We start from the raw sequence: 17400 nt of genomic DNA on the forward strand, positions 1-17400 counted from the left end.
ATTTGCCTGGAGAACAGTGGCCTGAGCAAACGGGACACAAAAATGTCAGCCAACCACCAAAGGATCTAAGTAGGAGGGCTCTGAGCCCACTAAAACCACTCCATCCCCTAAAACACCACCTGATGCCAGTTTCCCCTGGAGAAAAGGCCAAGGATGGTGGGCAGGTACCAGAGCAGGCGCTTTATGCCAACTGTTCTTCCCAGGGCACTGTGGCAGAAGTCTTGTGGACGCTCCTCTCAGGGGTACACGTGGGCTCGGTGGCTAGTTAGAATCACAGTCACAGGAAAGACCTGATCTGTCTAAATTTCTCATTTTAACAATAGGGAAACAGAGAAGCAATGACTGCCCCATGACCCCCAGAGCTTCAAGTAGCAAGGGCCAGGATTAGAACCCAGGTCCCTTGTCTCCTAATCCTGTCTCCACAAAAGTCCAAGACTTAACTTGGATCCTTCAGCTTCATTCTCAAAACAGAAATCAGAAAAACAAGGCACCTTTACTGATATCATCGTTTAAATGATTGATACTCTTTAACATCACCAGACAGAAATAACAATTATAAGCTAGTCTGTCAATAATTAACATTTATTAAGCACCTACTGTAGGCCAGGCACTGTGCTAAGAGCTGTTAACAAACAAACAAACAAAATGAGGAAACTTTCAAACCCACAAGAACTTCACGGTGACTGTATCTTTAACAAAAGGAATGACCAGACCAGCAAAGTCAGATGTAGCTCCCCCAGTGCCAACATGTTTTTCTACTTACAAACAAAATTACAACTGTCCCATTTCACCATTTCTGGGTTTCAGCTTGAGAAGCCACCAAGAGATATCTGATAGAAAGAAATAAGGCACCTCTTCTCAGCAGCCCGAGCAGAACACTCAGGAAAGTCCTGTTTCCCACCCCCATCCCCACCCCCTCTCCCTTTCCAGCAAAGGGGGTTAAGGGTGGGTAGGCAGAAGTCTCTACAAGTTCCCTTTCATTTGAGCAGTACTGAGACCCCATGATGGCCCTTCCATATCAGCTGGACTAATTCTGCAGAGAACAGATTCTTCCACTATCTCCCTCCTAGAATCCAAGATAATTAATCTCCCCCCCAGTTTCGGTGGGGTGATATACTTCACAGCATTGGCAGATGGGGGCAAGGAGAGGGAAGAAGTGGGGGTGGAAGGACTGGGGTGGGGAAGATAGACTGGGCTTTCTATCAGCTAGAAAATGAATTTGAAAAAAGCTACTTTCCTACTTTGCTAAATCTTCGAGGTTCCTTAAAATTGCTAAAGGAAAATGGCTGTAGAATTCGCCTCCTTCCCATGGACTGGGGAGGAACAGGGTGCATTCTGCACTTCCTGGTGAGAGGACTGAGTAAGTACGCTCATTAAATCAGAAATGATGCCATCCATCAACATAACTGACTGAATAAAACATCTGAAGATCGAATTAAACACCTGTAAGATGCCTTTATTTGTTTTCTTGAACAAACAAAAGTGCAATTATTTTGGAAAAAAATCCTTTAAAACAATTAGCTATGAAAAAAATGAACCTACCAAGAAAACATAACAATTTTCAAATTTCATCTTTAAGAGAATTATTATAATCCCGAAGATCCCAAATTTCTTTAAGTGTTCCAAAAAATCAAACTGTTAAAAAAATCTCTTTTTCCCTTACTCCCAGAAGGAGTCACTGACAAGCAATTTTGTTGATGTTCCATTGCACCAGGAGGAGGTAGGCTGAGTCAGTCTGAAGAGACCTGTTTCCCCTACCACCGCCACAAAAGCCTTAGGTTATGACTGAATCAAGATGGTCTGAAGTCCAGGAACTCAAGCATGACCCTCTTTCCTACTACTCGCTGCTAAGAGTTAAAGAGGTCCAGATTTCTTATGGTCAGTTAAGTAAGAAACGTGAAAACAACCTCAGGTCCTTGTTTTCTCAATTCATTTACCAAAAAAATAAAATAAATAAAACTGAGCAAACAGTGACTCCATGAAAAGATTCCTGACATTTGGTCCACGGATCCACAGCAGGTGGCAACTGCTTTTTAACTTGTTGCTTGGAAAAGCAATTAGGGACCATCCTGTCTCTACAGAGTGGTTCTGAACATGAAGAGCAAGCCTGGCTCCTGGAGGCAAGAGTGGGAAAGGAGAGGAGGGAGGGAGAGGAGGAGGGAAAGGAGGACAGGGAAGAAGGAAGCTCTTAATGAGGAGCCTGCTGAGGGCCTTCCTTGCTGGGTGCAAGCCTTGACTACTACTAAGCAAGGCCCTAAAGTTGTCTACTAGAGTCATGTACAAAGACCACTGTAAAATAAAAAAAATTTCCCACTTAATTACTATCTATTTTCCAGTCATCCATCCAGACATAATGACAAAAAGATTAAAACTTCTTTAAACAAAGGGTAGACTGTAGTAGCAGCTATTGAAGCAAGGGTCAAGCATGATCTGTGAAGGGAAATTAGCCTTCTTTGTCAAAAATCTTCAAGACATCTCCAAACACCTGAAAGAAGAAAGCAAAATGTCATTGGAAGACTCCAGCAGAGTCTGTCAACCTTTAAGGGTAAGAACCAGAGCAAGGAGGTCTGTCCTTCTAGGCCCTGAAGGCAGGTCTGGGGCCTTCTTGGACCTTCTCAGACACGAGGCATTCCTGGCTGGATGCCTTCTCCGATCCCCACCCAATCCTCAGAATCTATGCCTGGGGACCCCTGCACACTCCAGGGGCACGGTTTTACTTTGGTTCCTGAGAGGCCTTTTTCAGTCTCTTCTAGTGGACTTAGCATGACATGACAACCATTAAATGTACGCTTTGGTAAACACTTCTGTGTGTATATACAAGAGGCCAAGCCAGAGCCAGAGGCTGGGGGTCAGAGTGTGTCCTGCATTAGCTTGGTTGGGTGGTCTTGTACTGATCACTCAAACTCTCTCTGTGCCTCAGCTTGCCGTTCTGTGGGTAGGGATGCTAATACATACTTTAGCTGCCTTACAAGGTTGCTGTGTGACTAAATGAGATGGCATAGACAAAGCACTTGACAAACCCCTAAATGCCACAAAAATCAGCAGTTCTATTACTTTAGAGGTTCATCGAGAGCCCACAGCCGCCCTGGTCATTTATTCTCTGGTCTTTCAGCTGGTTTGTACAGGTATGTGGTGAATGAGTCCCACTTTCCCCTAAGAATTCCACAGTCAGCACCAGCAGAAAGGGGTGATCAAGCTTTGTGTCCTCCTTCCCCATGTGCTGGAGGTTTACAGTGAAGGCTGCTGTGAATTAGGAGAGCTACAAATAGACTGGCCTGTGATTTACACATAGCTGGCCTGTATATAACTTGTGTCTCTCTATAAAGATGGAGGCCTAGGACCTCTAGCAACGTTCAAATCAAGTCACCTTCTCTGCTCCTCCTTAGGTCTCATCTCCCTGACCTGGCCTCTTTCCAGGACAAATAGGCAGCCCCAAAGAGACAGCTAGCAGAGCCAGAAGGGGTCTAAGGAGGAGGGTAATGGCACAGGGAGCACTGCCAGAAGCTTCTCGGAGGCTCTGATGGCCCTGAGGCCACAGCCTAGAGATCACCAGCTTCAGAAAAAAGGAGGACAGGAGGATGAAGCGACGAAGCATGGGAACAGTATTCTCTCCACTAAGTGGGGCCCGGGGAACAGACACAGATGGTTTGGGGCTTCTAAACTATATGGCTAACCACCCACGCTACAAGAGTCTTTTCACGAGCCCATGCAGACTCAGAGTTTCCAAAATATCCACCTTCCTAAGCTTAGGAAAAAAGGGTTAAAGTTAATAATAAATCACATACTTCTCATAAAGAGTAAGTTTTAAGTTATAAAGCCCATTCTAGACAGAAAGAAGGTCTATTTTTACCCAATTGCCAATGATTTGAAACATACTAATCCTTCAAATACTTCTTCCTCTCCCGCCCAGTCCGGGAGACATCGACCACACTGCGGCTGAAATAATTTCCCCTTTTCAAAGGGGAGTGGGAGCGGTATTGGATACTTACCTCATCAACAGATTTAGAGGCGTCTACCTTCCTGACTTTCCCCATCTCCTCATAGAGGTCAATAATAGGCTTAGTGCACTGCAGATAGGTCTGAATTCTGTAACACAGAAAACAAGATTGGATTTTCTGCTAAAAAGTTATCTTTCCTTTTACCAGCATGTTTGAGGGAAGCTCAGTGGACTAATCCCTGTGGGGACCGCCGCATCCTAATCATGACCCTGCCACTGGACTTGGGGATTCTCAGACAATGCATCCAACCTCTCGAGGCCAGGCTCCTCTTCTCCTGGGGCCTCTGAACAAATCGAGCATGAAATCTGGCAGCTCCGGTGAGGCTGAGATGATGTCTGGGAGCCCTCCACTATGACATCTGGAAGCACCCCCAGGATGTTTGCGAGCACCCCCAGAATGACAGCTGAAAGTCCCCCCAGAATGATGAATGAAAGTCCCTCCAGGATGGCAGTTGAGAGCGCCCCCAGGATGATGGCTGAGAAATCCCCAGGATTACAGCTGAGAGCCCCCGCAAGAGGACAACTGAGAGCGCCCAAAATGATGAATGAAAGCCCCCCAAGGATGACGACTGAGAGTCCCCAGGATGATGGCTGAGTCCCTGCCCAGGATGAGCTGGCTGAGCGCCCCCCCAGAATGATGGTTGAGTGGTCCACTCAAGACGGATGGGGGGTAGGCATACATGGTACCTCTTTCCAAGGCTTTCCCGGTTGTCATCGCTCCTCCCACTACTCTTGCCCCTCTCAAGACAGCGCTCGATGCAGATCTGGTCAAGGAATGTGGGAACAATTACTAGACAGAGATCCCAAACCTGTCTTTCTTTTAACCTGAACAACTTAAAGGAAGCAGAGGAGGAAAAAACAGAAAAAAAACCAAAACAAAACCCCAAAACACAAGAGTCCCTGCCCAGAGCTCCAAGTGTCATATTCATTAATCAACAAGCAAAGCCTTTGACGTTGAAGCATGTGGTTCAATTTATATAAACGAGGTTAAACAAGTCCAGAGCACCCTAAGAATCCATTCATGACTCAGTTTTTCCTGGGTATTCTTTTACAAACCGCAATAAAAAGAAGATCTCTATGAATGCGGCTCCTCCAGGACATGTTATTAACCTATTAGGTAGGAATTACATGCCTCCGTTTGGGTTCCATTTTGGCATACTTAACTCATAACACCATAAATATCCCAATATTTAATCACCGACATATATACACTTAAACAAATAAAACATCTCTCGTTAACAACAAACAAACATTCCTTCATTATGAAGCTGTGGTAACATTCTAGTGCTGGCTTTGAAGAATAAGTGAAAACACATTGGTTTGGGGTTAGAAGGAGGGGGTGTATTTTCAAATAATGCAAAGTCTCTGGTGATTCTCTGTTACCACAAACAAGGGCACACTTGTCCTCGTATCTAAATACACATCCCATGCAGTTTTTAAGGGACCATTTCCAATCCGCAGCTTATCCAGCTATTGACATGAACTAAACTAAACAAACTTCATATAAGAACAACTGTGAAGTGGAACTAAGGGAAGGAAAAAAAATCGCTCGTCTCCCTATTTATGGATGGTGTCATCTTTAGTGAAGAGCCTCAGAACATCCTGAATGCTCTGGTTAATTGGGAAAGTCTCTTTAATGTCCCAGGAATTTTTACTTCTTCGCTTCCCTTACATAGAGTGAAACAGTAGCTCTGATCTCAGTGCTTGCTAAGGCAAGGGTGATCCAGCTTGATGGCTCAAGCTTGGCCTTATGGGAATCAATCCGTCGATTCCCATAAAAAATACTAGGCCCTAGTCACTGTGAGAAGAAAGGAAATTCTAGATCTACAAGGTCAACAACCCTGTTGCCAATGCCAAAGGGTTTTCATATTCATACAGCAAGACATAGAGCTATTGTCTTTCCAGGGTGAATCACTGCCACTGGTGCCCTGCAAGTGCTGGCTGAAGGCTTCTGCTACTAAAGGCCAATGCTTGACAGACCCAGTTAAGCACGAGAGGGTTAAGACATTCATTACCTCATTATCACAGTCAAAAAACAGAATGAAAGCTACATTTGCTTTCCCATCCATGGTCTTGTTCCAGCCTTGAAGATTGTCCTGATTTCGTGGAAACCCATCAATCAAGAATTTATTCTTCTGAGCATTGGCCTCCATTGTTCGATCCATTTCCTAGGAGACAAAAGATAAGGTTTGTGTGGCTCATTAATGGAAAGTTACAACAAGGAGGAAGCAAAAGAAAAGCTGCTTAAGAAAAGAAATACCTACCAATGTCTTTCCTAAAGCCAATGGGAACCCTATAGAAAACTCTTCCTCTTCCTCTCCCCTAACTGAGACCATCATCACTCCAAGGTCTGTTTCCCATTTCTGCCAAATTAAAATTCATGCTTTACTTTTCTCCCACCATGGTCTACATTTCCACGGAGGGCACCAGTCACTATTGCTATTTATAATGTATGTAGGCAAAACCCCTCAGAAAGGAGAGAGCTGGGTGGGGAGCGGAAAGAGCACTGAATTCAGTCATAAGACTCAGGTTCGTTCCACTCCTACCTCGGCCATTTAGAACAGATCTGCTCAAGGCCACATCATTTCCCCGTTGGGTTCCCATGTCCTTCAGCTATAAAAACAAAGAACTTAGCAAAGTGGATTCCATTAGACCTTCAGGAATCTTCCTAAAAAGCAGTGCAACTGAGTAACTGTGACATCTCACAAATTCCTTCATCTTCCATTTATAGCCCTATTGTGATGGCTCACTCTAGAGGCCCGATTCTGTAGGACTGATTGATCCTTAGGCAGTGCTGGAAGTGACCCAGTTCTGATGGGTCTGCCAAGCCTCTCTATTGCTCAAAGGCGGATTCGTTAAGCTCAGAGAGGTTTGTGGCCTGACTGCCAAAGGAATGGGAGATGGGACTCTTGATAAAAAAAAATTACAGGGAGGAGACTGACTGACTCTCCTCCCTTGCCCTGAGTGTTTCCTTCCCAGGAGTCTCAACCACAAGGTGGCACTATTAGTCTGGAGGACTAACTAAGTCTGGAAGAAGGCAGGAGAAGGGTGGATGCTCATGAAGAGGGAAGGCAAGTTGTTTTAAAAGGCTAGGTTGAATTCTTTGAGTTGAGTCCTCTGTAGTATGTTTTTAATTCTTTCTGAAGTGAGAAATAAAGACTGTCTTGTATCTGAAAGATGCTGTTAACCTGAGTGCTTGTAAAGGAACACAGTTGTCCTTGCACTGGACCTGCACAGTCCAAACAGCTCACAGTAGCACTGGAGGAAAATGATCTAGCTCGTTTCTCAACCTTGGGACTGTCCCTTCAGCTACTGGAGCCAAGCAGCCGGATTGAAAAACTCAAAAGAACTCTTGCCCTTTCCTATAGAAGTCTAGTTTTAAGAACTTGGTATAGTCTAAGAAATCTCTCCATCTCACTGTCTTTTCTGGGGCCAGATCTAGGACTGCATTGGTAGAGGAAACTCCTGAGGAGGAACATGCCTTTCACCCATGTCAGTTGGCACTCGTTCTGTAATTTATAGTTTTGAGACAGTCACCTGGAGTCCTAAGAACTTAAGGTGAGATCACCTAGCCATTACAGATCAAACGTCCAGGAACTCCTGACACAACATCTCACCAATCTTTGGGAAGGAGGAGGCTTCAGGAAGGTTTTACAGGGATCTAAGACAGGTCCCTCAGTCATCATTCTCCAGTCAAGGTCTCCAGTTCAGCTCTGGTTCTTTCTTCTCCCTGGCTAATCTGCCTGTTCCCTTTATAGGTTCTCACAGTACAATCAGGACTATGATAGCATTAACCCAGAATCACAGGATTTGAAAGTTGGAAGAGATCTTAAAGACCTCTAGACCATAATACTCTATTGATGGAGTTGTGAATTGAACAACCATTCTGGAGAGCAATTTGGAACTAGGCCCAAAGGACTACAGAAGTGTGCATACTCTTTGATTCAACAATAACTGCTAGGTGTAAGTCCCAAAGAGGTTTTAAAAATAAAGAGGGAAAAGGACCTTCTTCTACAAAAATATTTAAAGCAGCTCATTTTGATTATTGGAAATCAAGGGAATGCCAATCAATTGAGGAATGGTTGAACTAGTTGTGATATGACGTGATGGAATATTATTGTGCTATAAGAAATGACAAGCAAGAAGATTTCTAAAAAATCCTGAAATCTGTTGGCTTTTCTGACCGCCACAGCACACTGCTGATTGCTGACAGGCCTCCTCTTGACTGCTCTGCTATCTAACCATGTCCTCCCCTATTCTGGAATTGAAGTTAACTTTTTGAAGCCCGATGCAAGACTTTACATTTACTGCTACTGAATTTCATCTTTCTTACATTCAGCTCAAAACTTCATCTGAGAGTTGTCAAGCACTTGGCCAAGACACTCCCCTAGTACCGGCAAATCCGAAATATTTCACAAAATAAATAAAAATACAATAAAACATAAATAATATTTTACAATTCCACAGCAATTCTTATGTGCAGATTAGTGGATACATGTATATTACACATTTTATATATATGTACAATATTACAGTCTGAATGAGTATAATAATGGCCAATGATAACGTGAGTGATAGCTCTCACTCCAGAGTAACAAGGGTTTCCCACTTTCTTCTGTAAATAAATGACCTGTTGCTCAAAGGCAATTAGGATGGCTGTGCATAGTTTATCATTCTCCACCATATATCAACTTTTCTCTCTCTCTCTCTTTGCATTCTTTCTTTTTTCTTTGGTAATATTTTTCCTTCTTTCCTATAATTGTGTTCCTTTTTTTCCTCTTAGGAAAAATCCTGTTTTACAAACCACAGATGCACACACATGCACGCGTGTGCACAAGGCTGGTCACATGTAAGGACCTAATGTAGACAATCCCTAATTTAATAGACTATTTCTTCCCCTTTCATTCTCTACTGCCACAAACTCTCCACAATGTGGTCGCTGCCCATAAGACAGAAACACAACCACAAGATGTTTTCTTTGAGCTTGTTCAAGTAAAAGACGGATTTAATTTCTTGGTTGTCTGTTGGAATGAGTTAGTCATCATTCACTCTCCTTACCCTTTTTAGCAGGCTGATGGTTATCTCAACTGGCACAATCTCTCCTTCTCTTATGTACTTCTCAATGAGCTCGCCATACTGAGAGTCTGGCTTATTCCTCTCGTCACGGAGAAGGTCTCCCGCAGAAAGGTGTGTGTAGCCATATTTCTGAAAGTCACAACACAGACGTATGAAAAACATCACACATACAAGCCAGTCTTCACTAGGATCTGAATTTAGATAGAGCTTTTTACCATTCACATATCATAGACTCTCAAGGGTAAAAATATTATGATTATTAATTCACATTCCTACAGAGCTAATTTTAATAACGTATATATATATATATATATATATATATGGAGAGGGAAGAGAGGAAGGGAGAAAGAGGAAGGGGAGAAAGATGGAGGTGGAGAGAGAAAAACAGAGACAGAGGCAGTGTGGCATAGTGGTGAGAGCACCAGTGTGGTCCTGGCTTTGCAGCGTAGCCACCCGTGCCCTTCGTCCTGCTCTGGCACCTTCGGGACTACTTCCCAAGCTGCACCATGAGGAGGCTGGCTTAGGTGGCACTGGTGCCCTTTCATCTCTAACTAGATAGATTCTAAGAACTCAGCATCAAGTTCTTCAGGGACTCTAAAGTCTCTCTCTTGGGGGCAAGGGGCTGTTTCCTTCCTGAAGTTCTCCTCGTTGCTTCCCTAACTTCCATGGCCTAACCTTCATCTGCCCCTGGCAGCCCCTCTTCCCATGCCCTACCATGGATAAAGGAGCTTCCTAATTCCACGTTCCTAATTCCTGTCCACGAGGATAGGGACTCTGCCCCAAACTGTCACCAGCACACCCAGCACAAAGCTTGCCCACAAGGCCCTAATGCCTATTAAAAAAATAAATAAATCTGCAGGAGAAGGAAGAAGCAAGAACCTGATCTAGCAGCTCACAAATGCCTTCTTCCTCCAATTTCCCCACTGGAGACTCCCAAGACACGCCCCCATACACATATAAACACCTACTACCACCCCCCACCCCCACCCCACCAAGCAGAACAGGGAAATGGTCTCTGTAAACAGAAGTCACTCTAACCTAAGGAGCGCCCCTCTGTCACCAGGTAACTGTCACTAATCCAATTCAGCGCGTACTTATGTCATGAGCAAGGAGTCCCCCGAAGCTGCCCTCTCCAAAGTGACCGAGGACTCCAGAGGCCTTTTCTCTGGCCCATTCTGGGCAGCCTCTGCCCCTGCTGGTCACCCCCCTCCTCCCTGATCCTCTCCTCTCTCTAGGTTCTGGGGCACCCCTCTCTCCTGGTCCTCCTCCTCCAGACCATACAGACCCTCACTGCCGCAGGAGTCCATAGATCCTGGGGGGAGGGGCTCTGCCTGCCTCCAGGTTCCCCCCACTCCGGGTCCTCCTCCATTCAACCACAAGCAAAGTGTCCCTTTCCTATTCAATAAACTCCAGGAGCTCCCTATTTCCTCCAGGATTACGTACAAAACTTTACTTAACATTCACAGCACTTCACAAGCTTATCCACCTCTTCCCTTCCAGACTTCTCACACCTTACTGACTCCCAATATGGACTTCCCTTCCCCTTCCCCGACTCCTGCCCTCCCTGGCTGCCTCTCGGCTCCCAATCCCACCTTCTGCTGCCCCGGCCTTTCTGAATTCTGGCGCCTCATGACCTCATATTGGTCCTGTTGGCAGCTTGCTTTGTACTTATTGTCCGTTTGTAAACTCCTTGAGATTAGATGGTGTCTTCTACCTCTGTATCCCCAGCACTTGGCACAGTGACTGGCACACTGCAGGTGCTCAATAAATGCTTATCGAATGATTAATTAGTAAGTCTGGGCCAGGCACTGGCAATAGCCACAAAAGTGTAACCGTCTCAAAGAATGTCAATTCAAATAAGGGAAAACAGCACGTGCTCTCTAGTCGCTTACCAACTAGCGGGCATTGGCAGCCGGAGGGGCAGAATGAGCTCTGGAGGGGTTCTGTGGGGCAAGGGGAGAGGAGGAGGGAGGGCCTCTGGGAACGTCGCTTTCCAACCTGAGGTGAGCATCTACTAAACAGTGGCTATGTGCAGTATTCTGTGTTAGCTGCTGGGGATGCCGTCCCTGCCCCCCAAGACCAGAGCCCAGACTTAGAGTGGGAGTGTGCTGTGAGGAGACCTCACTCTCGGAGGCCCAGCGACCCTCCCGGCTCCCCAGGACTCACCACCACGTCTGCCTCCCACCCTCGGGCAGCGAGCTGCCGGCCTCAGAGGTCAGAACCATGTCCATTTTCCTTTACTGCTATGGCTAACATGGGAACCTCTGTAACTAGACTACACACAACTGTAACGGGTTTTGTTTTTCTTGCCTTCTCAATATTTGGAATTGAAAATAGAATAAAATTGAATTTAAAAAAAAAAAAGGGGGGGGGGAGTGTTGTGTGCCCAGAAGAACAGGGAGGCAGAGTACAGGGGGGGGGGGGGGGGAGTCAAGTGTCAGAAGCCTGGAAAGGTGGGCAGGGCCCCCACTGTGAAGGGCTTTGAATGTCAAACAAATAGTTTCTATTTCATCCAAGGAATCATAAGTAAGCCAGTTGGATGGGAATGTAAAATAACCACACACAGACTGGCAGCAGAAGTGACGGAGGAGTCTGTACTTTGTCCTGGAGCCGACAGTGAAGCATTGGTCATGTTTCTCACCCAGAGACTGGCCTAGTCAGACACGGCACATCCGCCGGGCAGACGGGAGATCCACGGGCAAGAGAAGAGAGTGGGGTGGAGGGAGGCCCTTGTACACTCACTTTCCTCTGCTACATCACAGAGTGTGGGCCTTTAAGTTCTTACGGACCGTGGATGGCAGGAGGCAAAAGGCAGAGCATACCAGTACAAAGGGAAAGTCCTAACTCTTTCTTTAGGGTCTCTGGGCTTGCTGCCTTAAAATAAATGATTTACATCTAAATAATTTAGACATTTCTTGCTCCCCAACACTCCCTCCCCCCAAAAAAAAGCCTTTAGGTGGCAGGCAGTACAAGTGATTGTGATGGCTGCTTCTGAAGTTGACCTTCAAGCAAACACTCCACCAACGGGTAAGGCTGTTGTCCCCCGTTATCGAGGAGCTCTGACACTTCCTGTTCAATATAACTTGTGGACTCTGACATTGCATGCTCTATTCCAATCCATGTCAGCCCTAGTTTCTTCATCTGTAAAAGGCTGATAGCTATACCTATGGTATTTACCTAATGTAGATGTTCTGAGGCTCAAGAGCAATAAGCTCTAGGAAGTGCTTTGCAAACCTCAGCAGGCAGTCAGTAGGCATGGATTTCAGTGCACAAACCCCAGGGGACAAGGTGCACGCCAGGAGGGCCTCCTCCTTTTCTGAGGGTCTGCTGCCACCGTTCCTTCCCACTTTTAGTCCGGGGGCTGGAGGAGCGCTGGCCGCATCCTCACAACCTCCCCCCTGCCTTTGGAAAGGATGCTCCGGCCTCCTGCCCATTTGGGTCCCAGATCCCCGGGAAGCTTCTCCCAGCCGTTTGGGGCTCAGCTGCTTTCACTCTCAGGGCACACAACTTCCTCCTTTTGAAAGCATTTCACAACCAGCTACTGTCCACACCACTTTCCGGGAGCTCCGCTGTTTCCCTGTGTTTGTTCTGGCGCTGTCTCGGCATGGTCCCTGCTGGCCTGCTGCTGGGCCGGGGGTAAATGTCACCCAAATGAAGACAAAAACATTAGCAAGGAGCAGCCCAAGTCCCCACCCAAGAAGACTCGCTCCATAATGTTCTGCCGTGCATGCAACATATACATTAGGAAGCCCAGCTAGTAATTTAGAAATTAGTGTATCTGGGGCTGCTTCCTGACATTGGAGGGCTGAGATTGCCAAACTGGGGCCGGCACTGAAGTGGGTTTTAGCAATTATGTTCTCATTTGGTTGGGATTTTCTTTAGGAAGAAAAAGAGCATCGAGTAATAGAGGTATAGAGTGGGCTCTAAAAATAGAAGCTGCATCATGTAAGAAGCAAAAATAAGCTTCTCTGACAAGCCCCAGAATGTAACTCACTGTGAGGATGACCTGAAATATTTACTGCGCACGGGTCAAATCCACAGAATGATCTTTCTACCATGAACATTTCTTTCTGTATTCCATTTCTAAAGCTCCTTTATTTGAGAGTTACCCACGAGCAATTACATTTTACAATTTATTTTTCTTGTGTTTTACCTCTCAAGTCTTTGCTGAAGTTTCCCCAATTCCAACGTTGTGGACAGTTTGTTTTCTAATAGATCACTGGTACAGTAGCGTATTATGATATTTATCATAATAAGCAGCTTAAATAGCACTTAGTGCTTTCAAAAGCATTCCATCATGATAATCAAGTGATAGCCAAAGCAAATTTCGAGAAAAGCAAGGATGGAAATTATGGAGCCTTAACCCAAATATTTTCCCATTCCCAAAGCTCTTGGCAACTGAAAATAAGACGTTAACAGCAGCTTCAACAGCAGGACACAAAACCACAACAGGTTATAAATTCCATAAACTACAGGAATGAAAACTCCAACCTTTCTCTTCAACCTCCAGCAGGAAAGGAATCCATTCAATATGTTTCTGGTGCTGGCTACCGCCTCAATCTTCACTTTCCGATTCCTTGTTATTAAATTACAATACAACCTGATCATCGCTTTATATATTACTCTCACAGTCTGAGGTTTAAAAAAAAAAAAGACATGATACTTTTTATTTCGGGGTCTCATGTTGACAATGTCATGACATCAGCTATTCTGGATCATCTCCCTCTCCTTACTGTCTTGGACACCTCACTGGGTCTCCTCTCCCACATCCCTGTTGGGCTCCTGCATGGCAGGTGCCCCCCTCAGCCTTCCACTCACACAAATTACAAAGTTCTCTGCCCCACACCAGTCCTGGAAGACAGGCAGGCAGCAGGAAGGGTGTGGAGGGGAAACAGCTGAGCTTGTTGGATACACAGAGACTTCAAAACTACTGATGTGTATGAAACCTGCTGGCTGTGCAGGAGCTCAACTCACAGCTCAGAGAGCTTACAGAGACATTCAGGTAAATGTATTCCATCTTTCTTATCCTTAAAATCTACTCATGAGGGGCAGCTAGGTGGTGCAGTGGTTAGAGCCCCAGTCCTGAAGTCAGGAGGACCTGAGTTCAAATCTGATCTCAGACACTTAACACTTCTTAGTTATATGACCCTGGGCAAGTCACTTAACCCCAACTGCCTCAGCAAAACAAACCAAAAATAAATAAATAATAATAATCTACTCATGAGCACCTTCCTGAAATGACTACCACCAAGAAGGGCTGCCTTTCTTGTCTGAAGATGATGTTATTATCCATCCCCTCTTTCACAAGCAGGACTGAGAGTTCCCCGAACCCATGAGGGACAGCCCTTCCATCCATGCCACTCTCCTTTTAATTTTCTAGACCTGTTCCCAAGACGCGGTAGTTGAAATGGCAGATAATGATACCCCAAGATCAGAGGAGCCGTTAGGTAACACAGAAGATAACAGCACCAGGCTGCAGTCAGAAAAATGAGTTCCAATATGGCCTCAGATATTTATTAGGTGGGTGACCATGGAAAAGTCACTTCTTCCTACTTGTCTCAATTTCCTCATCTGTAAAATGAGCTGGGAAAAGAAAAAGCAAACCACATTCCAGTATCTTTGCCAAGAAAATCCCAAAGGGTCAGAACACAATTGAAAATGACTAAAAGCAATGTCAGAAAACTTTGCTTTGAGGCTAAGTGATTGCTCCACAGTTCCCAGATGCTTAAAACTGGCCAACTGTTCAAATTTCTTTCCAATTCCACCCACAGAGAGTTGGAAAAAGTTACTCTCCACCTCTCTCCCATCCCAGCCATTTAAGGAAAGTTATTATTACAAAACAGGCAACCTCCAGTGGGAGAATTAGAGTCAAGATTTGCCTTCAATTACTCAGAGATTCTCACAGCCAGACCCCTTCAATTGCTGCTCTTCCTGCCACCCGCATACAAATGTGCTGGGCCAGGCCTGTTCAACTGGAAATCTACATTTAACTATAAACCTTAGAAGCTGTAAAGTCACTTGCCCATTTCATATACAAGCTCGTGCTAGCTGAATCCAAGCCAACATAGAGCTTCTACTCCAATTAAAAGGTGATACAGGATTTTAAAACCATATCCTACAATCAATTATGGTAGACTTATTCTTCTCAGCAATAGTGATCCAAGACAATCCCAATGAACTTGGAATGGAAAAGCCATCAGCATCCAGAGAAAGAACTATAAAAGACAGAATGCGGATCAAAGTAGACTATTTTCCCTTTTTCTTTCAGTTTGCTTTTTCTTTCTCGTGACTCTTCCTTTTTATTGATTTTTCTATTACAACATGACTAATACGTATGTTTAAAATGAATGTATATGTATAATCGATATTAGATTGCTTGGTGTCTTGGGGAGAGGAAAGGTAAAGAAGGGAAAGAGAAAATTTGGAACTTAAATCTTAAAAAATGAATGTTATGTTTAATCTATATTGGATTACTTGCTATCTAGGGGAGGGGAAAAATACAGTTTTACAAGGGTGTATGTGGAAATTTATCTTTGCATGTATTCTGAAAAATAAAAAAAATTATAAAACAAAAACAAAAATGAATGTTGAAAACTATCTTTACATGTAATCGGACAAACAAAATACTGAGAAAAAAAAGTCACTTCCTACAAAGAAAAGAGTGGGGAGTATGGGAACTTAAAGTCCCCCTCCCTTTACTTCAAGGTGATGGGGGTTGAGATTCCTTTCTAATTGCCCAACCCATGGCTGACCTCGATTCACAAATCCTGGTCAAAGGCACCCTTTGAATATCCGGGCCCAGCCGCACTATCAGATCAGCTTCCCTCCAGTCCTCACCTGATCTGAACTAACTGAAAAGCCCGCCAGAACTGGGTACCGCCCATCATCTTCTAGATATAAAAAGGGCCAAGCCGAAGCCTTCTTTGCAGGAGCCCTCCCAGCCAACACATGGTATTCTTCCAGCCATGTAAGGGTTCCTGCCCGCCCAGCGGCCACCTCTGGCCCTGGCGTCTTTGTAACTGAGCTTTCCTTCCAAATTCCTACAATAAACCTTTTATTTATCAATCTAGGTTTTCAGGCCTGTAAATTCATTTTACAGGGGACACTGCGCTTCATGGGATTATCTATGTGCTGAGAAATGGGGTTCCCCCTTTCCTTTCCCTTATTAAAGGGATTACAGTTTCACTAAATTTCTCTGCAATGTTTTGTTCTTCATGGAGGAAAAATGTTGAAGTCAGGCAAAATTTCCTTTATGAGACAAAACTGAACTAATTCTAAGCTTCTGTGGAGGGAAAAAAATGTGTTTGAGAAAAGTTGAAATTCACCAAATATTATGTAAAACTTGCAGCAAGACCTGGGAATAGTTCAGCTCATGAGAACATTATTGCTCCACATTTATAGAACACCTTCTGACCAAAGCTTTAAAGCGCCGACCTATAGGAGAGAGCCACTTCTGAATTCAGAAACAAGACACAAAGAGGCTGACTCGTGAGGGAGATCCAAGAGACACGGAGAGTCAGACTCACTGACTGTCAGAGCTGGAAAGAATATCATCACCCTGGCCTGCCCAGAGAAGTGACTTGTCCACGATCTCCAGAATTAAACATCGATACACATGGGGAATGCCAAGAGACCATCCAGCTCCCAGCTCCCAGAAGAGCCCAGTTCCTTTCCAGGAAGTCCAGGCCACTCCTGGGCAGCTATAATTTGAGAAAAGGTTTGTCGGCATCAAGCCCCACTGGCCTTTGGACACCTTTCCCATGACACTGTGCAGCTTGAGATATCTGCCTGTCTCTAATTCTGGAATCTTAAGAGCAAGTCTTCCAGGTGGTTGTCATTAAGCATTAATTAAGCATTCATTAACAGAGATGCAAACACCAAAATCTGGACTATCCCTGGCCCCAAGGAGAGACACAAATAAAAAAGCATTTTAGGTGGGGGTGGAGAGACTACCAGCAACTGGGCAGATCAGGAAATGCCTCTGTAGGAAGCTTCCTGGAGCTAAGCCTGGAATCCAGGGCCAGGCAGAGGAAGCGGTCTGTATGAAGAGATGGAGCCAGAGATGGGATATGTACAATGACCAACTTGGCTGGAAGATGCAGAGAAGGGGGAAGGGGGAAGAGGATACAGGGGAAGGGGGGGAGATAGCATAAAATTAATCTAGGAAGCTAAAGAAGAGCTTTGAGGTCAGAGAAGCTTGCATTTTATCGCAGAGGTACATAGGGATATACGCATAGTTCTTGAGCAGAGTTCTTATTGTTTCCTTTACAGCCAGTTTATCTTAGTACCTATTTCTGGATCTTGCAAAAACCAGCCTTTTTTCAGAG

General features: G+C 44.9%; 1 protein-coding gene across 2 annotated transcripts in view; it reads right to left on the reverse strand.

The window, feature by feature from the left end:
* Positions 1–1435: 1435 nt before the first annotated feature.
* Positions 1436–17400, reverse strand: part of CMPK1 (cytidine/uridine monophosphate kinase 1) — a 28935-nt gene continuing 12970 nt past the window's right edge. For both annotated transcript variants that reach the window (XM_074266005.1, XM_074266006.1), the window contains exons 2-6: positions 9056–9202; positions 6013–6165; positions 4685–4761; positions 3990–4086; positions 1436–2485 (exon numbers count right to left, since the gene is read on the reverse strand). In XM_074266005.1, the coding sequence (XP_074122106.1) occupies positions 2444–2485; positions 3990–4086; positions 4685–4761; positions 6013–6165; positions 9056–9202 (516 nt within the window). In that variant the 3' untranslated portion in view covers positions 1436–2443. The remainder of the gene's footprint in view (positions 2486–3989; positions 4087–4684; positions 4762–6012; positions 6166–9055; positions 9203–17400) is intronic.

The sequence above is a fragment of the Sminthopsis crassicaudata genome, chromosome 4, assembly GCF_048593235.1.
Source record: "Sminthopsis crassicaudata isolate SCR6 chromosome 4, ASM4859323v1, whole genome shotgun sequence".
Taxonomy (NCBI): domain Eukaryota; kingdom Metazoa; phylum Chordata; class Mammalia; order Dasyuromorphia; family Dasyuridae; genus Sminthopsis; species Sminthopsis crassicaudata.